Below are 26,712 nucleotides of genomic sequence, written 5' to 3'. Positions count from 1 at the left end.
GGAGAGTCCGATAAGGGTTGGGGCCAGCCAGGGGGAGGGGCTGCAGAAGGTTGGCCAGCTGATCGAACCAGTTCGCTGGCCGCAGTGGACGTCATAGCGACCGGTCGTTCTGGTTGTTACGGCGTTACAGTTGCTGGGTTTTTATATATACAGATGGTCTCTCTTCAGTAGCAGAAAAAAAATCTCTCCCCTTCCCCATAACAATTCAAAAAGTTTTTAATTCTTACAACTCAATTTACAATATCCTTCTTTGTTACTTGCAAAAAGAAGGGGAAAAAATCTGCAACTCAGGTCCCATTTAAGATGCATGTTTTTATTGAAATTAAAAAAAATTTGTAACCAGACAGAATAAAGTAGACAAGAATGTTATAATCTGACTATATAATCTCTCAATCTTGTTGAATCACTAAAATATAACATAGGATTGTTCTCTATGCTAATTTTAAGGTTGTCCAGTTAAACCATTATTTGGTATCTTTTCAACAGGTACTCTTAACTATTTAGAATTTCTTATCAGAAACATTCATATATTATACAGGAAACATTCATAGTTTATTTTCAAAACATTCATATTTTATACAGGATATACAAATTTGAAACAATAAAAAACACACACACAATTATAGCTGCAACACTATCCTAGCTGCATTGTGGTGATATTTCGTCAGCTGTCCACTATATACAAATGGGTTTTAATAGTGTTACATACAGAGGGGCCAAAAGCACTCATCTAAGGTAAAGGCGCTCGGGTTTAATGTGCACTTTCACAGCCCTGTGAAAACACAACCATTATATACACTGTAAACACCACAGGGCATGAAATCCATCTCCATCCACAAACATCAATCTCACAGGATCAAGCATACAAGGCCTAAGGTAAGGTGCCTGACTTCTCCTTCATAAGCATACTTTTCATCCATGACTGCTGCTCTTCTTTCCATAGGACACTACTCACTTATTTCAAATATGGTGCCTGCCAGTGCTCAGAAATTTCTGGAACCCCTTTTTGGGGACTGCCTGCATAGTCTGCAGTGAACTTTTCTGTCCGTCCTTGATGATGGCAAGTCTTCGTCCTCTGAGGATGGATTTGATTTGGGAAAACAGGCATAATTATTCACAGCCAACTGAATCAAACTGGGCTTCCACCCTGGATCAAATGGGAGGCGCCACTATAAAACAATGAGACCAGTTTTCTTGTACAGCTTGTAAATGAAAAAATGCCCAACAGCAGTCCTGAAGGAACAGGTACAGATTCTCCTAGAGTGATGGCTCTGAGATGCAACACTCACTTGAACAGTGAGTCTAGGTGGTGTTTTGCAGTATTAAAAATCAGCCATTTGGTCGCCTCTCACATAGACTTTAGTATTCCTCTTCAGTTTCGGTCCCTTTTGCTTTCTTGTGGATTGCCCGATTAAAGCTGTGGCAAGCAGGGACCCAGTGATTGTCATGAAGCCCCAGCTTACAGCCAGGGAAGCCTTTCTGAGAACGATGGCAGCACATCCAGTATCCTGGCCCATAAGGCAATGCCTGGCAATAGGGCTTGGGATGCCACCGGCACAGGGACACATCCCCTTTCACATATTTTTTCTTGCACTGCTTACAAGGGTCCTCTCTATAGCGTGGGTCTCGAACCCAGCGAGAATCTGCTGGCCTGATGTTGTAGTATTCAATGATGAACTTGAAATAGCAGCAGGTACATTTAAGAGCCACTAAACTCTTGGTGGGAAGGAGCCTGAAGATTTTCACCAGAATGTGGTGGGGCAGGAAAGCCATGTACTGCTGAGGTTCTAAGAGCTGCTGGATTTTAAATCTGGTCTCCAGAAAGTCATGGGACACCTGCTTCTTCCCACTGGAGGCCTCGAGCACCGGGACTGTACTTTCCACAGGAGGGGCTAGCGCTGGGACGAGCGAATCAGCTGAAACACTTTTTTCCTCAGATGCACTGCCACCCTCAGCACCATCTTCAGGCTGGCTGGCCTCTGGAGACTCTTGGGTTGTGCTTTCATTCAACTGGGAACAGTCTGACTGCTGCTGACCAGGCAGCAAAAAGAACAGCCTCCCCGGAAGTGGGTCTCCACAGGACTTTAAACTAGAAGGCTGGTCTCTCTCCACCTTAGACACAGCGATGCTAATGCACACAGATTCTTTTCTTCGCTGATCAGGATTTTGTGGCACAAGCTCTTCAACAGCATCTGTGGGCAACTCAGTGGCTTGGGGACAGGTCTGAGGAGGAAAAGGTGGCTCAGGTTCCTCTGTCATTTCTACATCATACCTATTGCTGTTTTTCACAGCAGTGTGCTGATCTGGCTCTGTTGCTGCACTATCCCTGTGGAAACTCACACCTGTTGGCAATGAGGGACAGCCTGGAGGAGCCCCATCCCAGGCCTGCTTCCCCTCAAGAGAACAATGGTCAGGTCTTGACGGGCCACAGTCCACAGACACAGGGGCCTCCAAAGCGCCTTTGTTTGTTTTGCCTTCATCAGCCTGAGTGCCGTTTGCAAGCAGCACCCGGCCTACATTTCGACGGAAGCTGTTATTCCTCGAGAGGCTCCCAGGCTCACTCTGGCTCTGCCGCTTCAGACACTCAGACTCCAGCCGGGCTACCATGTCGAGGACGCGGACTGGCTCACTCTGGGCTTCACCAACCTCAGGATTTCCCCTTTCCATGGGTTCTTCACAAGCTCCTGGGGCAGAAAAGGGCTCAGAGGCTGGAGGCCCACCTCTGGATTGCCCAGAAATCCTCCCCACGGCAGGTGAGTTAGTGCAGTTTTTCGCACAACTGGCCAGCAGAGCAGCACTGGCTCTTTGCTCCAGGAAGGCAACCATCTGTATGACCGACAGAGGCCTCCCAGCACAGATACTGTCCCCACTGTCACTCACGTAATGCACAGAACAGTGCTCAATGCCACACGCAAAAGGCTCAGGCTCATAGCACCTGCTGTTGATTTCCCTCATCCTTTCTAACTGTATCTTGGCTTCTTTAAGATCCCCTGATTTTTTCCTTCTTTTAGTAGCTCTCCCATCAATATCCCAGGAGCTTTTTATTTTCATAGATCCTATCCTATTGCTACACTGGTGGGCTGCGAAGAATGCTATTTTCTCCTTGGTATTTCCTGGTTTCACCACAGCCCAAATATCAAGCGGCCCTTCCCCTTCTTCGCCCTGGTGGATTGTTGCAGATGGTGCATTCTTCTTGGTTTTAACATTCAAGCTGCTCTCTACAGGACTCTTCCCACTCATGCTGCACAGAACATTTGGAGAAAGGACCCCAAAAGGCTTTCGAGATAATGCTTTACCAGGAGATGTGGAAGGAAAGACACTTGATTTCATGTAGCTAGCTTCGCATTTTTCATCATGTATAGTCTCTTGGTGGCTCATGGAAGTTCTCAGTGTTTCCTTGCTAATTTGAAGAGGTTGTGCTTTCTTCTGCAGATTCCAATATGGTTTTAGGTGCATAACAGAGGCTCTACGGAAAAGAAATACACATTTGATTACGATACTCATTTTGTTTCTAGGAAATTTTTTTTTTTTTTACTTACACTCAGATGGTTCTAGCAAATAATAGAAATGTTTTCTTTCAGTTCACTAAATCTTTACCAACTCTCATTTCAGCTAGATTTTAATATAGAGATCAAGAATAACAAAAGCAAACTAACCATTTTCCATGGTGTATAGGCCAGAAGATAAGTTGGTGAATTTTAGACTCAGTGGACAGACTGAGAGAATTTCAGAAAACTGACATTTAGTCAATATTCTATACATAAAATTAGTGCTTAAAAGAAAGAAATCTGAATCTACAGAATATATTCCAGTAGGTAGAAGGCAGTATAGAAGAAAGGAAACTAGAAAAGGAACTCATCCAGAATTCCTAGTAGATTAACACTATTTCTAAGTCATTTGTAACTAGCATTTTATTGATTGCAAAAGTTTATCAAAATTATTATACTGTTTTCTAAGCTATTCCCACACTGTTGAATATCCATATGTTTATAACTTTTCACTTGTTTGCTTATGTACTTTGCCCATCTATTAGTCTTGATTTTCTAAATAACCTATTTGTATAATCTCCTCACTGCCAATTTTTCTGTGAGTATTGTAAGTCAAATCTAGAACCTCTAATTCTTATTAATTCTACAGGCCATTTGGAATCAATTCAAAAAAGTGCCTTGTTTTGTTCTCTAACCTGGGGTAGAGATGGGAGCCATTTTTAAAATCAGACAAAAAGATGATTACATGCAGAGATCTGAGTTCTAGTCCTTGCCATATCACTAATTAACCACACAGGATGATTTTTACCTTGGACAAGTCACTTACTCTGAGTCTGCATTGAAATATTAACTGAGAGGTCAGAATACCAGATTATCTCTCCAAAGATCTTATCATTTAAATGTCAAAATAGCCCACTGCTATACAAGAAAGTGTTCTGTAGGGGATGCCTGGTCTCCTACAAAATAAACCTACAGACCAAAATAAACATCTGTAGTCTCAGGTTGGTGGAGTGAGGCAGGAGCAGTCTAAGAACATGGACTTTCATCTACTCTCACTCATGGGGACACCAGTCTAAGACATACATACTGGGCAATTCAGCATATTCCTCTCATTCACCCCATAACCTTACTTGAGTGAGTACCTGCAGTGTGGCAGCCTCTGTGGTAACTGCTTTCAGGTATCAGCTTTAATAATCAAGAGTGAAAGTGATCATCCAGAACAAGTTTACCTTTCATTTCAACTTTTAATTCCTAGAGTCCAGTCAAAGCTAAAAGAAGAAATGTGGATATGAGTATCTTCCAGCTAAGTAAACAGAAATCTTGCATTTAAGGCACACCAGGTATCTTTTAAAAGATATCCCTGAAATAGATCTTTTTTTCTGATCTTATTGAAGCAAGTCTAGCCCCAGAGGGGTGTCTCCAGCACAGAAGTTCTCCCACTGCAGACACAGCTGATTCTCACAGCCAACTGGCCTGGAGGTCAATTCCTCACAGTGATAACTACAACAATCAAGGCTTAATTACAACAAGACTGTGCACAAAGCCGACAAGGGGGTGCACCAAGAGTGTCTACCTCAGGTAATTGGGACACTTAGTGCAGAAAGGAACTCTATCGACACAGCAAAGCATAAAATATGCCGAGACAAAGAAACAGGACACAAACGACAGAATTGGAGGAAAGCAAACTGCTGGATATAGAGTTCAAAACCACACTTTTAAGGTCTTTAAAGAACTGTCTAGAAGCCGCCGATAAACTTAATAAGGCCCTCGAAAAGACTGGTGAGACCGCCGATAAATGTAGTGAGATCTTCAAGAAGACTGGTGAGACCGCCGATAAATGTAGTGAGATCCTCAAGAAATCTAATGAGACCCTCGATGTTGTGATAAAGGACCAACTAGAAATTAAGCATACACTGACTGAAATAAAGAACATTATACAGACTCCCAACAACAGACCAGAGGATCGCAAGAATCAAGTCAAAGATTTGAAATACGAAAAAACAAAAAACACCCAACCAGAAAAGCAAAATGAAAAAAGAATCCAAAAATACGAAGATAGTGTAAGGAGCCTCTAGGACAGCTTCAAGCGTACCAACATCAGAATTATAGGGGTGCCAGAAGAAGAGAGAAAGCAAAATATTGAAAACCTATTTGAAGAAATAATGACAGAAAACTTCCCCTACCTGGTCAAAGAAATAGACTTACAAGTCCAGGAAGCACAGAGAACCCCAAACAAAAGGAATCCAAAGAGGACCACACCAAGACACATCATAAGTAAAATGCCAAGAGCAAAAGACAAAGAGAGAATCTTAAAAGCAGCAAGAGAAAGAAAATCAGTTACCTACAAGGGAGTACCCATGCGACTGTCAGCTGATTTCGCAACAGAAACTTTGCAGGCCAGAAGGGAATGGCAAGAAATATTCAAAGTGATGAATACCAAGAACCTACAACCAAGACTACTTTATCCAGCAAAACTATCATTCAGAAGTGAAGGCCAGATAAAGAGCTTCACAGATAAGAAAAAGCTAAAGGAGTTCATCACCACCAAACCAGTATTATATGAAATGCTGAAAGGTATCCTTTAAGAAGAGGAAGAAGAAGAAAAAGGTAAAGATACAAATTATGAACAACAAATACACATCTATTAACAAGTGAATCTAAAAATCAAGGGAATAAATAATCTGATGAACAGTATGAACTGGCGATTGTAATAGAATCAGGGACATAGAAAGGGAATGGACTATTCTTGGGGGCGGGGAGGGTTGTGGGGTGAGGGAAGAGATTGGACAATAATCGTGCACCTATGGATGAGGACAGTGGGTGGGGAGTGAGGGCGGAGGGTAGGGTGGGAACTGGGTGGAGGGGAGTTATGGTGGGAAAAAAGAGTAACTAATGTAATAATCTGAACAATAAAGATTTAATTAAAAAAAGAATAATATGAAGATATATGAATAAAATAGGTAAATTAATAAATGATAAATGAAAAAAAGAGGCACATCTAAAGCTATTTGTGTCAAAATTTTGGGGGTTTTTTTCCCCATATCCCTTCAACTCCTAAATAAAATGAAAGACATAGAGTTTGCTAAAAAATCCAATAAATTCTCACATAATGATCTTATTACAGAATGTCTGTGGATAAATTTAAACTCGAGCAATGTGTGTACCATTCTGCATCGCACAATATGTTCTCTCTTTGCCTTCCTCCCCCACACATTATTTTAGGTGCTAAATTGATAGACAGGGACATTAAGAAGAAACAAAGATTTTGTTTGCATTTATTAACCGGTAAAGTCAGCTCAAATGACACATTACTAATAGATAAGGTTTTATAGCAGATTAAACAGAAGATGATCCCAGGGAACAGAAAGGAGGGAAGGAAAGGTACAATATAGAAGGAGAAAAGCTAACAAAACCATGTGATGCAATCAGGGTGACCGTGGGTCCCCTGAAGAAGACAGGACATTTAGGCTTGAGTTCCCAACTGGCTGAAGATTGCCTAGGATATTAACCTCTCCTCTCCTTTGCAAGCCTTGAAGACCCTGTCCTGGCAAGACTTAGAAAAAACTTTGCATCTCTAATAGATTACATCAGACGGTGGCGCTTTTCCCACCCCCACCTCACTCCCTCAGACACTGCAGAAAGCTCCAGCCACGTTTCCATGGTTGCCAATCTCTTTATCATAACTGTATTTTTAAAGTTCTCTATAATAAAGTCCTGCTCTCTTGCAATTAAATAAATTGCAGAGATATAGCACCTACCTACACAAGACTGTTCCTGAGACACTCAGATATGTCCTTGTAAAATATAAGATCCCTGGGTCCATTGAGTCAGAATTTCTGGGATTGGGTCCAGAATCTGTTTTTAACCTTAGATTAACTTGAATGGAACTTCAAAGGTCATGTGTTAGATCTGGTGTAAGAGTGTCATGGGTTCCAGGTTTGGGCTGGGGTGCTGGACTGCCTCAATAGGGGTAAGGTGGAACTGCCCAACAAAAAGCCAAGCAGATCGTCTATACTGAAGCATTCATCCTGACAGTCAGGTAAAGACAGACCCATTTTGTTATTCTCTTTAAAGCTGAAAAAAAATTATGGCCTATTCACCAAATTTCCTCTTCAACTTCAACCCTTCAGCTTCTTTGACATTGCTTTTTCCCAGATCTCTTCTTCTCCTGCCCTTACTCAGTGTTACTCAGAGTTTTGTTTTTCTAGACTAGACCATTGTCACGAAAGCCATATATCTAAGTGATCTCTTCTAGTTTTAAAGACCACAAACTGATGACTCTCCACTGATGAGCTCTCATATCCTATTGCCTGCCTAGCAGACATACTCACCTGGATATCAAAAATAATCTCAAAAACTAACAAAACTAGTTAATGATTACATCAAGTACTCAGTCCAGAAAGTTGAGTCACTTCGATTCCTCCACCCTGACCCCACATCCAATCATGAAGTCACTGATATGCTCCCTCTTCTTCATCCCTAGCACAACTGCCCTAACTTAAACAGCCATCTCATCTCTGCTACACTGCTGTTACCACAGGAAAGCATACCCTTCCCTGCATACCAGGTGGTGGAGCCCACTCCAGCCAGCCTATAAGATCAGCTCCCAGCCTATCAGCTCCCCTCCTGCTTTGCCCTACTATCATACTTCACACTCTGGAAGCTCGTCCACAGAACCATTACCACGGGAACAGGTGAACAAAGGCCAATCATATCACTTTAAGATACAAATTTTAAGGCATCCAGAACCATAAAACTAACATAACATCTTTAAAATTTTTTCATATTAACGGCCACCCATTTCCTTCTATCCATTTATTATGAAAAATTTACTAAACATTCTGGGGTGGATACTACTGTACAATCATGACTAAGATCTAAAAGCTGCCTTTAAGGAAACAGATAATAGGCGATTACAACAGAATGTGATTATGTGTTATAAAGGTAGTATGGGTGCTGGGATACTTGGGGGGGTGGGGGTGGGGGCCTAAATGGTGGCATACAGAGAAGGGAGGAGTGTGTGAGAAGAGGAGAGGGGACTCTCAGCACCAAGTTTAGTTTTGAGGGTATAGAAAGAGGTCAAAGAAGCCCTGATTTTCAAAGCTAAATAAGCGCTGAAGGGAGATAAATAAATTCCTAAGAGGTTCAAAGTAGACAGTGCTTTTGGAAAACTGAGGTAGGTGAGAAATAACCAGAGTCCAAGCTAAGGTGTCATGAGTGGAAAAAGGACAAGTAAATGAATTAGTAAGAAAGAACAGGCAGGATTTTAGCCACTTATTATAAATGGAGATTGAAGGAGAGGAGCAAAGGTTGAGTCCTCGTCTTATGGCTTCAGCAACTAGATGGAGAGCGGTACCTTTTAGTGAGATGGTAACAAAGGTAGCTGAGCAGACCTGGAGCAGAGGGAAGCAGAAGCTGCCTTTTTGGAATGATTTTTAGTTGTTGCTACCTAGTAAGGAGATTAACACAAGAGAATAGGAAGAAAGGAATAAGACATTTGTCATAGAAACATTTAAATGAGGAAAAGGTTTTCTGGATAGAAATTACAGATGTCTTTTTCCAAAAATTTCACAATAGTGGTATATCACCGTTATAATCAGGGAAAAAATGTGCATAAAAGGGAGGCGCAGACACTTTTAGATCCTACAGCAAGATCAAATAAAGAACCGTGTCCAGTTAGCTAGGGAAGGAGATCCCTGGTAACCCTGCTGTGAGGCCCTGTATTGTGAGTAGGACAGAGCCAGAGTTCTTGGTGGGAGAGTGACTAGAAGGTGAGAAAGTGAACCTTAGCAACTCTTTCACAAAACTTGGGGGTGGAGAAAGTCTTTGTATGCACCTATCACCTTAAATCCTTTCCAAGAATAATGTGAGAAACAACAATGAATTAATTAATACTTGAACACCTTTCCTCCAAAATCCTGCTTTCAAATAATTCCAGCATTCCTTTTAGTCTGTAACTTCTGATCTCAACTCAAAAAAGCTGGAAAAACTCTTTAACTAAAATAGTATACAATCCCAACATGAAGACATGGGAGAGAATTTAACTGTGCTTAGGGAAAATGCTTGGATAAATCCCAGAGCCTTAAGAGAAGGGATGAACCTGATCAACGAGCAATGGAAAAGACAGAATTTCTTTGAGTTAACAGGAAGCCTAACATGAAAGGCAGATAGATGCCTGCTTTCTAATTTGTGACTCATAGTCTATGGTGCCTTGCCTATCAAAACAGTTTAGAAGATAAGGCACTTTCTGTTTCTTTCTATTACATTAAAAGTACAGGACGGCTAATTCCAAAAAAAAAGGAGTCATCATTTATTAGCATTAGCAGTTGCTCTTTATTTACAAAATGTCAGAGTAATAAAAATAGAACAGTCCCTGAAAGACCCTTCCCATGATACCTTTAGAAAGGGGAAAAGCATACAGTAAATAAATCCACCATTTCTTTACAAATGTAAAAGCTGCTAGAGGACATCTTATATGACTGCCTTCTTCACTGAACCATTACAGAAATGATGAGCAACTCCAGCAACATGTACATATAATAAAATCCTGGTTTTTGCAAATGAAGTGAATAACAGAACTAAAACGACTTTTGAAGCCCCACAGCTAGTTAGTGGTGGCATTAAGATATGAATTAGATAAGAATCTCCTGGATCTATATTTTCCTTGCTACCAAAAAAACCCCCAAAAACCCAAAAAACAAAAAAATCACCACAAAACAGCATATAAAATCTTAGATTTGATTATGACACAAATAAAACTTATTAAAATTAAATAACTCTGATAGCATCTCTTAGAAGAGCCTTTATCTTTCAAGTTGGGTCAATTTTTTAAGTGCCATGTAAAACCTCTACACAGAACTGTGAATTAAAGCAGACATATCATAATCACATAGGAAGCCATACATACTAATGTAAAAGTAGGTAGAAACTGCTTCTACAGCTAGTAAAGTAGAAAAAAGTGCCAAAACCAGGAGGGTGTGAATATAGGCAGAGGAATTAGATAAGACTTCCCTCCATAGGCCTCTAAGCACTGACAGAATGCATCCAACCCCAACAAAGCACCTTAACAAAACAGCAAAATACAGCCTAAGTCAGAAAAGATGGTATTTATCAAACTGAGTTCCAAAATACTGGGGGCGGAATTTTTTCAGGGAGTTAGCTCACTTTTTTTTTTCTTCTTTTTAAGGAATATTCTCTAAAGCTGATATTTCATGGGAATTCTGAACTTTGCCTCAGGAGGTCCGGATGGTTAGTAGTACACAATTTAATGGGAAAATCCTTTATTGTCTGTTAATAGATACTGAGTAATACAGAGAATGGCCTTTGGAAACATACATGCAAGGTTTTAAAGAACTCAATGCTCACAGCTTTCATCATTCTTAGAATTCACAATGGTATTGAAGTGCAGCACATACCTGCTGCATGGTTATCTATAATACGTATAGATTCTATATCATGATTAAAGACCAAACAAAGCTAACTTCTAAAAAATAAAAGTTATGATAAGCTTGATGGGCAACAAAGTATATAAAACACACTGAAAAAGAATATTACAAGTTGGGAATGGTAGCCACTACTTTGTTATTCTATTGTGATCACAACAGAAGTGATACTCAATACAATTAATGGTACTGCAAAATACTGAATTAGGGATATTATACTAGTTTACATGGGTCTCCCCACTCCCCTTTTCTTGGATTAGGGAAAAAGGAGGAGGGCCTGAAGGAAAGAACACTTGTTCAGGCTGTTACAAATTATTAAACAAACAGCTGGAGAACAGAGACATAGTGAAGTATTTCATTTTGGTTCAATTTACCATGTTTATCTATGTTAACCCAGTAGTTTACAAAGTTTTTCCTACTGTTCCTGTGACATAATGCCAAATGCTCTAAAAAATCTGGCACGTCACAATTTATTGCTACCTAAGCAGATGAGACATCTACAATTTGGCAACCCTGACTAAAATGAACATCAAAATCCAAATGAAACCCAATAAAAAAAGTTTAGAACCCCCAAAATCATTAATATATTTTGAGAAGTATATTATTACTAAGAAAATTCTGCCTCCACAGATTTTGAGATATTCCACATTCCTGATAATTTCTTACAGAAAACAAAGGAAAATAAAAACTTTATCCTTTCACATAAAAAACTGTTAGTTCCTTGAGTGAGCTGATGCTTCTTGCAACTTTGAAACCAGTCTTCCATATATATTTTATGCAAATTTATATATATTTAAGGCAATAGCAATTTTTTACATCACTTGTACATGACATGCAGTACTTTCAAAGAACTGATGAGAGCTTTAACATATGCCCTATTTGACCAAAATGTAACTTGGACATAAAGAGGTCATCTCTCCCAGGGAATAAATGTTAAAGATTCTAATACTAGCTATGAACACAGTTCAAACATCCATTAGGTGCCAAATAAAGATTGACATGAAACATAAGAGAACAGCTACTAACTCTACAGTGTCAATGCAGTACCACACTGCTTGTCTGCCAACATACACACACACCCCTGGGGTTGGATGCCTCAGTCTTTTTTTATTTATTTGATTTTTAGAGAGAGAAAGGGAGGGAGGGAGGGAAAAAGAGGGGAAGAAAGGAAGAGAGAGAATATATGCATTCATTGGTTGATCTTTGTTATGTGCCCTGACCGGGGATCAAACCTACAACCTTGGTGTATGGGGATGATGCTCTAACCAACTGGCCAGGGCAGGTGCCTAGATCTTAAGCCAAATACCTAACTGGGTATAGCCTAGCTCAGGGGTCCTCAAACTAAGGCCCCCGGGCCACATGCAAATACAAATATTGTATTTGTTCCCGTTTTGTTTTTTTTACTTCAAAATAAGATATGTGCAGTGTGCATAGGAATTTGTTCATAGTTTTTTTTTTTTAAACTATAGTCCGGCCCTCCAACAGTCTGAGGGACAGTGAACTGGCCCCCTGTTTAAAAAGTTTGAGGACCCCTGGCCTAGCTCATTAGCACCATTATACATACCTGAATTTTAAATGGCTTATCAAAGAAAAAAAGGAGATAAAAAAGTCAAAATTCAGGTTAACAAATATGAAGGCACCAAGCAAAAACAGTTTGCTCGCAGTATCAATGCAGACAAAAGATTGGACAAGTTAAGACTTTTGTCAGCAAACCTGGGTGGGGGTGGATGGGGTGGGAGAATTACTTCAGAAATAGGACTCACGATGTTTACCAAAGAAATAAAACCTAAACCACAGTCCTGACTGCATCCAGCTGTTCAGTAATTAATTAATCTTCCTTTAACCACATTCCTCTAGCATCTGTTGAGCCAAGACTGAAGTAGCAGTCCATGTACTGGCTGGTCAAGGTGTACACTTTGTTAAGAATTACCACTTGAAAAGAAGTGAAGTGTCAACAGAAAACAAGACCAAAAAATTGTTGCTTTGGCACCTGTTTTTAGAACTTATCAAAGCCAATTTGAATATTAGAGTTAAAAAAAGTAGTATATACAAGGGATAAATGTGAGAAAATCTATATTGCAGAAAACTAATTAGGCACTAAGAAGCCCAAGGTGTCAAGTTATTGGACAAAAAACTACTCCATTAGTACACAGAAGGTTTATCTCCATCTTTTACCCCACAGCCATCCCATTCTGTAGAATTTAACTAAATCTGGGATTTCTAAAGCCAAATAGGTTGAAAGATACAATTATAACAAGATATAAAGAAATCTCAATTCAGGGTAAACTTTGGGCCTTTAGAACCGGTTTTGCATAAAACTAGAATCTAAAAAGAAGTCATGGGTTTAAGAGAGCCCTTATAAATCTTATCCTCTGGAAATTCCTAGATGTATGTATTTACTTAACATGGTTATAATCATATTGTACATACAATGCTGTACTTTTCATAACAAGTAGTATTTTACATGTTATTACATGGTTTTCAAACCCACTGACCATAGAAGTGTAAATGCCAAAACTTATTAAACCATTCTCTCCAACCCTGGACACTATAATGTAACATCTTCATGGATGTAATCTCTTATGTATTTAAGGGTATATCCTTAGAAGTTTCTCAGAAGTGGAATTCCTGAGTCATAGTGTTAAGTATTTTTATGACTGGATATATCCTGCCCAAGCACTCCCAAAAGCATAGTGCTAACTTACATGGCTATCACCAAGAAAATCATGTCAGTTTTATGGCAAAGGTTTTGTTCTTTAAAGAGAATTGTCTTATACCTAGGGAAAGAAACCAATGTAGAACTAGAGATAAAAGATACCAGATACAAACAAGTGAGAATAGAATAGCTATTTCACACTAGAATAACAGCTTTAATAGCTCTAAGATGCTTACCATGTGCCAGGCACTGTTCTAAGCTTATAATCCTCCCCCAAAAAACAACTTAAGAAGTGCATACTCTATCTCCAACTGTACATGAAGAAACCAAAGCAGAGGGAAGTTGAGGAACTTGCCAGGATCACACAGCAAGCACATCAAGGCGCCTGAATGGACGTGGTAGGAGCCAAAGGCCATCTCTTTACTATGCAATGAAGGAAGCAGATGAGGAAAAGGGAGAGGGTACTCCTTAGCAAGGTAATCCTTAATATCATAAAAGAAGACTGAGGAACCTCAATGTGACAGGAAGCAGAATTTGGGCTATGTGCTCAATTTTGGGTGCCTTGAATGATACCGTATTTAAAATTAACGTAGTGTTTATCAAATATTTAATATCTTGCTGAGTGTCAGGTACTGACTGTGCTAGATCCTGGGGCTTCAGCATGAACAAAACTGGAATTCCTGCCCTCGTGGTGAACTTGACAAATATACATTCATCCCTTAGCTTTTCATTCATTTTCAAATCTGAAAGTTTCCAGTTTATTGAATCAAATTAGCAACAGAAGCAGACATCACTAGAAACATTCCAATTTATTTTTGGCAAAGAGAAACTTCAAAAACTAAATATACAGGCATATCTCGTTTTATTGCGCTTTGCTTTATTATGCTTCTTACAAATTGAAGGCAAGCCCCTCCCCCACCATTTGATTACAACTCGCTTTATTATGATACTTGCTTTATTGCAGTTGTTTGGAACCAAACCCACAATATCTCCAAGGGATGCTTGTAATGTCAAAAATTGACAGTCTGGAAGAGGTGTGAGGACAGATGACAGTACCACAGAACCAGACTGGGCTGGAATGACTGTACAGAACACACATGGGAGAATACACAGAGACACTGTTCTGCTATTGATTTATAATAGACTTATTTATAAAAATCAGTCCCATAGAATGAGAAATACTAGAGACTAGAAGACAAAATATAACCACAGGCAAATGGGAAACTGTAAAATAACAAATAAATCAATAAAGAAGACCAATAAGAATAGGAATTAATTTCATGGGTCTAAATTTCATGGGTCAAACCATCTCTTTCAGATACTAGATTATGTAAAGCTATACACAACATTTTATTATATGACCCAGTACTGGGGGACAAAAATAAATAGTTAAGTTACCTTGCTATACTCTTTATTGTCACCCAACTGCTACTTTATCCTGAGTGTATTACTTTGCTAGGGTGGCTTGAAGAACAGGAAAGTTACTTCTCACAGTTATGGAAACTAAAAGTCCATGATCAAAGTGTCATCAAGTTTTGTTTTTTTTTCTGAGGTCTTTTTCCTGGGCTTGCATGTGGCTGCCTTTGCACTGTAGCCTCACTTTTTCCCTCTGTTCTTGCATGCCCCTTGTATCTATCTTCTGTGTTCAAATTTTCTCTTCTACCAAGGGCACCAGTTAGATTAAATTAGGGCCCACCCTCTCTCTGTCCAAATTCAGTCGCATTCCAAGGTACTACGAGTTAGGCCTTCAATACATGAAGCAGGGAAGAGCACACAATTCAGCCCATAACAATGGGGTAAATACAAGAACTCACAGGTTAAAGTGTGATGTTTGAAGATCAGATAAAAAAAATAAAGCTATTTTGATTTGACTTCTATATAATCCAAGCTGGCTCAAGAGAACACTTCAAATAATTCAAGAGCTCACTACAATAATAATAAACATCTGGACAATCTCCTAACTTTCTGCAAAATATGTCTGGAAGGGGAAAAATTGTTATCCCTATTCATTAAAATCCCATTTATACATAAAACACTGGTTATTAACCTTTTTTGCAGTTGCCAAGCCCTTTGAAATTCTGATTAAAACAAATGAGGCTCTCCTGAGAAAAGGGCATGCATCTACATATCTACAAAGTTTGGCATTATCATTGCAGGAGATTCATAAACCACCTCCCTAAGCTCATCAGAATCCAGGGACTCGGGTTAAAGGGCACTGACCTAAAGGACCATTTATTATCTAAATTAAAAACTAAGTGTCAGAAATTTCAAGTTATCTCTGAGCCTCTGGGTGGTCTTCCTTCATTGTGTCTCTTTAACCTGACAAGCAACTCAGTATCTTGGAAAAATGCTTCTTGGACTTTTAAGCAGAATGTGACTCTTCATTCGTAAAATAAAAACAGATTTGAAAACTCAAAAAAACCAAGTGTCCACAAAATGGAACAAAATACTTGAAATTGAGATTATCTTGAAAAATAAAGGAAAACAAAACAAAAAAGCAAACAAATGAAAATAAGAATACATGTAGTAACCATGTTTACATTTAGCTACTTCCCAAAGATCTGGAAGTAGCTAATGATTAATCAAATAATATCAGAATAAATTTTAATCCTACCAACCAACAATAAAGAGAGAAAGAGAAGAAAGTAAGCATTATTTCAGAAAATCTAAACTAAGAAAAACCTGCAATTTAGCACAAAATCTCAGAATAAAAAGAGGAAATAACAATAGGTAGAAATTACTAGTAGGTTTCTTATTTACTGAAAAAAAGAACCATTATTTTCTACATACCAAACTCAAAGCCAACAAAGATAGTGTTGTGCTGTAAAATTTAAGACTCGGCTTGTATTCTACTCTCTCTACTCAAGAGTAGTCTCTGATTTTCCTCAAAAAGCAGCTCTGGACAGCTGGTCAAAACAGAACCTTATGTGGAATTCCACTCACTATTCCACCTCGGGAATTCTGTGGATAATTTCAGCGATATGTAAGCTCTCAAGGATGGGGACCCCTTGTCTGCCTGGTTTACTGCTATTGCCCCAAAGTCTCACTCAAAAAACTGTTTGTTGAATTGGAGTAAATGATGTATTCTACATGAAGCAATCTGAATCAACAAGGCAAGAATGTAACATTCATTTCAACTGTACTAGCACCTCAACTGGATCACTCTAGCCTTGAGTTGGATCTAACAAAGTACAGGGTGGGCAAAAGTAGGCTTGCAGTTGTGAGTATATGAAACAGAGTTTATTCTTATTATTATTTCTTAATTATTGTATTATTTTCTATATGAACTGTAAACCTACTTTTGCCCAGCTTGTATTAACAAGGTGAAGGCTCAGAAAACAAAACTGCTATTCATTTTTTTTAAACATATTTTATTGATTTTTTTTACAGAGAGGAAGGAAGAGGGATAGTTAGAAACATCCATGAGAGAGAAACACTGATCAGCTGCCTCCTGCATACCCCCTAATGGGGATGTGCCTGCAACCAAGGTACATGCCCTTGACTGGAATCGAACCCAGGACCCTTCAGTCCGCAGGCTGATGCTCTATCCACTGAGCCAAACCGGTTACAGCAAAACTGCTATTCATTTAAGAGATGTATTATAACATCATTTTCTAAAGAGTTACCTAAAAGATAACTTGCTAAAAAAACAACACACACACACACCCACACACACACACACACACAAAAACACACACACAAAAACAAAAACTTCCTAAAGATTCATTTGGCAAAATGCTGAAATTTTTGAGTTTTATTTCCTGATCTAACACTTTAATTTCCCTTCTATGTCCATTTAAAATGGTCACAGGTCTAAGTTCATCTGGAAGGCAGACTCTCAAAATCCCCCAAAGAAAAGCAAAAATTAGGTTTATTCCACTGCAGATGTACCTGAAGATTATATTCAACTATACTTATTAGCTTTTACTAAAGAGCACATTGAGCTTGAACAAGATCTGAAGAAAGTAAAGAAGAAAGGGAGTAGTAAGAATATGAGAGGAAAGAAGTGAGTTATCTGGTCTGTTGAAGAAAATCTCCCCTATTAATGCCACCACAGACAATCTTATTGAGCTCACCCCAGCTGGTCAAACCCTAGGCTTTAGAACACTTTATAGTACTCCAGCTTCAGCTGCTTGCTTTAAATGAAATATCTATGAGGTGAATGGGTTTTTTCCCCAAAAACAAATAAATTTCCAAAAATAAAAATATTATCATATTATAAATATTAATAGAGAACTATTTGGAAGGTCCTCAAAGACACAAAGTGGGCACCAGACCCTTTGGATAATACTCAAATGTAAAAGGCAGAAGTTATGCAATAGAACATACTGTAAATTAGAAAACTGGAAAAAAAAATCAAATTATTTTCCAAGCCTCTTCTATAATTTTACCAAAAATTTGTACAATTTTGAAACTCAGGTCTTCTATAAGTAACACCAAAGCTAACTATACTAAAGAGACATATTTTAGACTTTATTACTCCCAATGCCAAATCAAGCCTAGAACGGATTTTTAGAAAATCAAACACATAGCTCATTTTAAAAATAATTTACATAAGCGGGTAATACTTTATAATATTATACAAATAGAGAAGTTACATACTAATTAGGGTGTATATTTATCCCTAATTCGTATTTCTAGCTGGGAAATAACCATCAGTAAGCACTCTATGACAACTTCCTAACTAGATGAACTGTATGGTCTGGAGTCATTCTGCAGTAACCAACTACTTAATATAGTATATTGCACATCAACACCAAATCAAGTACTATATTTTCATTACTGCTACAAAGTCATAGAGAAAGAATACTAATTCAAAATAAAATAACTTAAAGCCATTAAATGACTTAAATAAAATTTATTTCCTGATCAGTTTTTTTTAAAAATATATTTTATTGATTTTTTACAGAGAGGAAGGGAGAGGGATAGAGAGCCAGAAACATCGATCAGCTGCCTCCTGCACACACCCTACTGGGGATGTGCCGGCAACCAAGGTACATGCCCTTGACCGGAATCGAACCTGGGACCTTTCAGTTCGCAGGCCAACGCTCTATCCACTGAGCCAAACCGGTTAGGGCTTTCTGATCAGTTTGATTTAAAAAAAAAGGGGGATGGAATGACAGAAATAGATACTACAATTTTCCAACTTTTAGTGAATTAACAGATCTAGGCATTGATCATTAGTAGCTGCTAGCATCCCAAAACTGAAACACAACCACACATTGCATGCTCCTGATGGGGGTGGGAGGCACTTTAAAAAAATCAATACTAATCTGGTCAATCCTTAATCAGCTACCAATATACAGGAAACACAAGAGAGAGAAAAGTTGAATACCTAAGGGACACAAAACAGCAAAATCTAGATTAGGGAGAAACTATAGAACAAAGTAAGGCTAGTTTTGTCAAATTCTAAGAGAAACAGAAAGACAGAGATTGAGGGGAGCCTATACATCAAAAGAGTCTTTAATTGTGTGGACCCTAAATCAGATACAATGTAAAAATTAATATCTGTGTATGTATACATGTATGTCTAAATTTTTAAGTTCTCATCTCTTAAGATATACATCCTAAAATCTTTTTAGATTAAATTATATGTCTGAGATTTCCTTCAAAACAATGTGGGAGAGAAGAAATGGTTGGGTGTATAGATCAAACAAAAATGGCCCTGAAACTGGGTGATGGCTAAGTGGGGGACTATCATACTATTTCTATATTTTTGTACTTAACTAAATTTTTCCATAATTACTGGTCTTTTAAAATGTCCATAACGCACACACAGTGTGGAGCTGCATACCATCTGATCTGAAGTGAAGAAACTGTGGAATTCGGTGGTTCCCTGGGCAGGGCAGCTTTGCAGGGCTCATTGTAAGTCCCTGCCCACCAAGCCACAGGCTGTCTGATGCATCCTCTCCTTCCTGGTTCAGACACAGGGCACCAACTAACATAAGTTCTTGTCCTACTCCACTCCCATTACTGAAAACTGGACAGGAAATCAGAAAGCAACAAGAAAGATAAAAAGAAAGAGAAACAAACACAGGCAGTTAAATAAAATCCTATATAATAAAAGCCTAATATAATATGCTAAGTGTCCGGTCGTCTGATTGGCCATTCAACCAATCAAAGTGTAATATGCTAATGATATGCTAAGGCCACTCAACCACTCGCTACGACATGCACTGACCACCAGGGGGCAGACAGTCTGACTGGTAGGTTCGCTTGCTGCTGGGGTGCAGCCCATCGGGACTGAGCGAGATGGGCCAGACATGCCCTGAAGCCCTCCAGCAGTCCTTCCCTGGCTGGCCAACCTCCTGTGTCCCTCTCCAGCCCCGATCATGCACCAGTGGGGTCCCTCTGCCTGGCCTGTGCCCTCTTGCAATCTGGGCTGAGGGACCCCGCCCCCAAGTGCACAAATTTCATGCACCAGACCTCTAGTCATTTTATAACAAGCCACTCCCCTCCACATTCACCCACAAGGAAGAGAAAAATGACAGCATTAATATTAAAATATTACTACTAATAATAATATAGCCACTGATATTTATTGAGCACTTAAACTTTACACTAGTCTAAAGAGTTTCATTATATATGTACAGACAGTCCTTGGGTTACGTCGAACTTGATGTATGTCATTTCATGGTTATGTCGCCATCTCCTACTTATTTATTAAAAAAAAAAAGTTCTGTCCTTTCGACGTATGTACATATGTGCTTTATGTTTTTTATTATTTATTTACCACAAGTAAAGGTCAGGAATTATCTTTCTTTAAAATTATTTTTACTGTTTCACTTCATTACTGCTGTGTATGTGCTCCATGTGAGTGACATAGGTGCTTATGTACGTGGGTTCCGACTTACGGCGAAAATCGCGTTACATTGTGCTGTAGGAATGGATCTCTGACGTAACTCGAGGACCTACTGTTTATGTATTAAATAATTTCATCTTCATGAGAAATCTATGAAATCAATACAATTATTGTTATTCCCATTTCACAAATGTGGAAATTGACCAATTGAAGTGTAATAAGTAATTTTAATGAATGATATATGTTTAAGGAATATATAATTAATATATAAATCATAACTATACTTACTAAGTATACTTACATAGCTTATATTTATTTTATGAATATAATTGTGAACATAAATATGAATTTAATTACAACTTAATGAATATTTTAATTTTTTTAAAAAATATATTTTATTGATTTTTTTACAGAGAGGAAGGGAGAGGGATAGAGAGCTAGAAACATCGATGAGAGAAACATCAATCAGCTGCCTCCTGCACACCCCCCACTGGGGATGTGCCCGCAACCAAGGTACATGCCCTTGACCGGAATCGAACCTGGGACCCTTCAGTCCGCAGGCCGACACTCTAGCCACTGAGACAAACCGGTTAGGGCATGAATATTTTAATTTAGTGATTGAATATACAAGTGGCAGTTCATCTTAGAACGCTAAGTGCTGAGTCATTTTTTAAATGTGCTTTACAGTATTTTAAATGAAGCCTTGCCGAAACCGGTTTGGCTCAGTGGATAGAGCGTCGGCCTGTGGACTGAAAGGTCCCAGGTTCGATTCAGGTCAAGGGCATATACTTGGGTTGCGGGCACATCCCCAGTAGGAGATGTGCAGGAGGCAGCTGATCGATGTTTCTCTCTCATCGATGTTTCTAACTCTCTATCTCTCTCCCTTCCTCTCTGTAAAAAATCAATAAAATATATTTTTTAAAAAAAATGAAGCCTTGTGTGCATGTACACACACATTTTTATATAACAAATGATTAATAGTTAGAAGAGTCAAATCCTGCCCAAAGGTCACCAAATCAGTGGTACAGAGGTTCCTAATTATAAGTACAGTATATTTATGACTGTATTTTCTAAATCTTCAAATCCCAGTAGTTAATCCATTCTTTAAAAGGAAAAATAAGTCACAAACCAAAGTCACTTTAAGTTCATTTTAGCAGAAATGTTTCTCTTTGTCCAGTAAATAAAGACCCAAAGATAACTAAACATACGTAGGTCCAAGGTGAACAAAAAGTCCAAAGGAAAGCATTACAATACCATCAACTCATGAAGGGTAGGGGTCCCTGTCTGATATTTTATAGATTACCCCACAAGATCAAGCACAGAACACTTCACATATAAGAGGAACTCATGAAAAGTAAATGCCAGGAACTATTCTACAATAGCATCCTAGTCCTCTACATCTTCATCAATCTGGCCTCCAAATAAAGGGGGAAATGCTAAGGAACCCCTTTGACTGAAAAAAACACCTGCCCTTCATTGTCATGCAGTCTCTAATGGATCTACCTAATTTGATGGGTGAGAAACCCAGTCTGGTGAGGCAGCCTGGTGCCCTCTGGAGAACACTGCATAAGCTCAGTTCCCCAAATCCCACCCTACCTCCCACAAGGAAAAATCTGTTCTACCACATCACTTCCTTATTTCTCTACAAAGCCTCAAAAATCAACATCTCAGTCATCAAAGGTTGTTAACTTAACACAGCTAATTTTCAACCTTTTTCATCTCATGGCACACAAAAACTAATAGTACTAAAATTCTGTTGCACAACAATAATACACACACACACACACACTGAGTGGCCAGATTATTATGGCCACCTGACGTTTGTAGGCAAATTAGCTATAATTTTGTGCTGAAGTTGCTAGAGGGCCAGACCATTATAAATAGGGAAGCAGGTTGTTTATCATGACAGTAGAAGTGATTTTTTTCTGAAGATATGGGTAAACAATATGATTTAACAGCCTTTGAACATGGGATATATAAACACATACACTGAGTAGCCAGATTATTATGACCACCCATCAGTACTTCGTTGGGCCACCTTTTGCCTTCAATACTGCGGCGATTCTTCTTGGCATTGACTCCACGAGATGTTGAAAGGTGATGCGAGGAATCTGACACCATGTCTGATGAATAGCACTGTCCAGTTCTGTGATGGTTGTGGAACTGGCTGCCTGATGGCTCTTTTAACTTCGTCCCACAAATGCTCAATTGGATTGAGATCTGGTGATTGTGGGGGCCACCTAAGCAAGGTAAAGTCTCCCTCATGTTCTTGAAACCACTCCTGCAAAATATGGCACCGTGGCATGGCGCATTGTCTTGTTGGAAGAAGCCATCTCCATTGGGATACGCCATCAACATGATAGGATGAACTTGATCAGCAACGATACTTAGGTATGTTGTGCTATTCAGACATTGTTCCACATGAATTAAAGGATCCAAATCATGCCAGGAAAACATGCCCCAAACCATAACACTGCCCCCACCAGCTTGAAGGGTTGTACTCATGCATGTGGGGTGCATGCTTTCATGCTGTTTCCGCCAAATTCTCACTCTGCTGTCTGCATGATGCAACTAGAAATGTGATTCATAGGACCACATGACTTTTTTCCAATGCTCAACTGTCCAATCCTTGTGTTCCTGTGCGAATTGCAGACGTTTTATCTTGGTAACTGCAGACAGCAAAGGTGTTCGAACAGACCTTTGGCTTCCATATCCCATACGATGCAGTGTACGGCTAATCTGCCTACAAACGTCAGGTGGTCGTAATAATCTGGCCACTCATGTTCAAATATATCCTACGTTCAAAGGCTGTTAAATCACGTTGTTTACCCATATCTTCAGAAAAAAAATCACTTCTATTGTCGTGGTAAACAACCTGCGTCCCTATTTATAATTGTCTGGCCCTCTAGCAACTTCAGCGCGAAATTATAGCTAATTTGCCTACAAACCTCAGGTGGTGATAATAATCTGACGCGCGTGCGTGTGCGTGCGTGTGCGTGTGCGTGTGTGTGTTTTCCTGATCTGACAAAAAAAATTGGTATAATTTTGATTCATACACCGGACAACCATTGTTGTGTCGGTTTTTTACTTGAAAATCTAAGAGAAAATAGGTCAGTGCCCCTGACTAAATAGTCAGGTATTGCATGTTTTAAAAATTCTTGCAGCACATGCGTTGAAAATTGCTGACTTACCACAATGGTTTTCAACCTTTTTTGGGGCCCTGGACCCTTTTCAGAAACTGAGAAAAGGTCTGAGTTCTCTGCCCCAGAAAAATGCCAGAGTACACACATAAACAATTTTGCACAGAATTTGGGGGAAATCTCAAGACCTTTTGATTAAGAGTTGCCTTAGTTTCTCCTATTTTTCCTTTCACCTTCACAATGGCTATTTGGCCCTTTCCCCTACCATTAACATCTCTATCATTCTTTACCCACTGGGACTATGAAATTGTTTTCCCAGCTGGGCCCCTCCCTGCCCAGGTCTCATCCGCTGCCCCATCCCCACCCACCCATCAATAATACAGAATGGATTTTACACGCCTCTTTTAGAGTCCCAAAACTGCCTCTGATTGAACACTACTTACCATGGTCTATCTTGTCTTCCCCTCCCCTACTACACTGTAAACTCCTGAAAGGTATGAGTAATCATAATTCGTTTTGTACCTCTCAGAGAGTACACAGCACAGTGCCTTATACATGGCAAACATTCATTAGAGTGAAATCAATGCCAACCCTAAGGACTTAAAAGAAACCAGCCAATCAGCAAGAATCATCTTGAGTGAAACATTGTGAGTGTCTGACTAATCAATACTTGGGCAACCTAGGAAGTTGATGCAATTAAGCAACTCCACCCACCCAAGGTTTCCTGGTCTTAGCACCCTGCTCTCTCAGAGATAAGAGGTGGAGAAGGTGAAGACACAGAGGACACTGTGGTCACCTTTAATCTTGTTTATTTTTCTTCGAAGTAAAAGGTAGTTTTTGGCTTGCGTAATGGCCCCCACCCCCACCCCCGCATTTCAGTTACCTAAGTCAATCCTATGCAATATCAGATTTTAAAGAAAATCCTATTCACTAGCCATGTGCAAACAAACACTTCCGTAACGAAGTTATTTAACTTAATACTGTTTTTACTCTAGTCAGTTTAACTAGAGTAAAAACAACATTCATGTGGCTTAATAACCTCCAGGACAGATCAGTCTACATGTGCAGCATTCAGCTATGAGTTAGGCAACCTCTCTCTCATTTTCAAAGTCTCAAACCACATCCTTTAAATACTAAAATACACAGATACTAAGTCCTAACAAGAAACAGTATAAAGTCTCCCCACGGTTCTTTACTGTATTAAACACAGCTGTCTAGGGTCATGTTTACAAAGATAAAAAAAAAAATTCAGCACTACCAAAATTTCTGATAAACAGATTCCTACACACCCAAACTAGAAAGGAGGAACACACCAAGAAGTTTAAAAATACTTCCATCTTTAAGGGTATAGAAACAAACTATGTCTTATTATCAAGTTTTGGTTATTCCTGTAAATTTTCTACATATATAAAATTTTCTTTTGAAGTGACAATGCTTCATTAATTACTTCAGCAAAAAATCCTAACTTCCCTGGCTCTAAATTAATTATAACGCATGCAGAGTTCACACCCAGAACCCTTAAATACTTCAATTGTTAACAAACTAAAACACAAAAGAAAACCTGATACCTAAGATCAGGTTTCAGTGTTAGATTTATAGATGGCAAAACTGTACATACCAAACAGCAAAGCCAAACATGGTAAGAGCTAGAAGTGATATAGAACTCACTCACCCCAAATTTCTAGTCATTAAGTCTATTCCTCTCTTTCCTATGCCAATCTTATAGAAAAAGACCATTAGTACAAATGAAGGAACAGTAATCATAATGCACAAACTGCTGGAATTTGTGAGTTGTGGGTCCTACTCTTCCTTTTCATCCTCAAAGCAGGATCCTACTCCTTATGGAGGGTAGCCTTATAGCTAATGAACCACAGCCCAGTGGAAAACAACAAACACATCTTCCCTAACCCTAAGAGCACCTGAGCTGTAGAGGAATGTTTCATATCTACAAAGTATTTATAAACATCTCATTTGGCCCTCTTTCTGTTCCTAAGCTCATTGGCATCTTGGGTCTTTGTACTAGCTGCTGCTCATTTCTCACCAGTCTGCATACTTATCCCCTTGTGGTCCTCATGTCACCATAAACCTCATATCCCTCAATGTCGTTTGTACCTCACAATCTGTAACCATTGTGCTGAAAAGGAGATAAAAGCCCAGAAACTGAAATTTGCTCAAGATCACAGTAGTGATTGTAGTCATTGCTTCAAACGCTGACATTTTCTGACATACTAAAAATTTAAAACGAAACACATTTTAAGTTATAAAAGGTTTAAATAAAGAGATACACCATGTTGTCTCTATGAAAACATTTTGCAAAATGTCTTACTTCAGGAACTGACTTGTATTTATGTAGACCCCCCTCCGCCCCCGCCCCCCCCCCACACACACACAAAAAAAAACTTAAAAGGGAGGCTGAGACAATATAGGAAAAGGAGGAATACCCAGAAATCGGGTTTTAAATCGGTAGATTATTCTTGAGGTCACTTCACTGTTATCCATGTGTACAGTATTTCCTAAGTTTTTAGCACTGAAACTAAATTTGGATGGGAAGAGAAAAGGGATGTCTCGGCTATCTGATGCCATTCAGCTCTAAATTTCCTGCATGGCTCTACAGGAAACACACAAACCAAAACTACAGGTAAATGCCTATGACACGCTCTCATTTGGAAAGATGGGGAAGGAGAGGGAGGAACATTAGTAGAGGTACAAAAACCAGACAAGTCAAACAGGAAAAATATTTATCTTTCATTGAACTTAACATGAAAACAAAAGCTAGCCCATAAGGTAAAGAAAAACAATACCAAAGTTAACATTTTTCCTAGCATCGAACTAGGAATAGAGGAAATGGAAATCTCCTTAATTATTAGGCAATTTCATCAGAGAAAAGTCAAATTACTGTGGAATTTTCTTTTTGGTCTTAAAAAAGGATGTATCCCAAAATGCCTTAAAAAAAAAAAAAAAAAAAGTTTGGTGTCCTAAATAGGACACTTCCTTATTGTTGGAATTGTAAATTTTGAGAATCATAAAGAAATCATATGATGACCACCTAGCCATGATTTCATATACTAATGCAGAACCAGAAACCCACTTTTATCACTGCACTCTGAGTAAACAAAGCTCCCAAAGCTAGTTCATACTATGGTGTGCCTATGTAAGTCATAACAGGGATCAAAATTCCAATTTC

At 38.9% G+C, this 26,712-nt stretch overlaps 2 protein-coding genes across 11 annotated transcripts in view; one reads left to right on the top strand and one right to left on the bottom strand.

Annotated features, from left to right (window-relative positions):
* The window catches only part of FBXO34 (F-box protein 34), a 118,984-nt gene that overhangs the window by 33,376 nt on the left and 58,896 nt on the right, over positions 1–26,712 (bottom strand). For 3 of the 10 annotated variants that reach the window (XR_004967375.1, XR_004967378.1, XR_004967369.1), the window contains exon 2: positions 956–3,466. Coding sequence is in view for 7 of the 10 variants with exons in the window: in XM_036307947.1 (XP_036163840.1) it covers positions 1,360–3,456 (2,097 nt within the window). In the remaining 3 variants the exon portion in view is untranslated. Of the gene's footprint in view, positions 1–292; positions 3,467–4,630; positions 4,763–19,380; positions 19,567–20,440; positions 20,527–26,712 lie in introns of those variants that run through there. The other 7 variants (XM_036307972.1, XM_036307954.1, XM_036307964.1 and 4 more) reach the window with 5 other exon arrangements.
* The window catches only part of ATG14 (autophagy related 14), a 79,547-nt gene that overhangs the window by 44,383 nt on the left and 8,452 nt on the right, over positions 1–26,712 (top strand). The gene's annotated exons all lie outside the window — the stretch shown is intronic.

This window comes from Myotis myotis, unplaced genomic scaffold (assembly GCF_014108235.1).
Source record: "Myotis myotis isolate mMyoMyo1 unplaced genomic scaffold, mMyoMyo1.p scaffold_m19_p_1, whole genome shotgun sequence".
In the NCBI taxonomy this organism is placed as follows: domain Eukaryota; kingdom Metazoa; phylum Chordata; class Mammalia; order Chiroptera; family Vespertilionidae; genus Myotis; species Myotis myotis.
Note: the sequence above shows the minus strand (reverse complement) of the source record. Positions and strands in the feature narration are given on the sequence as shown.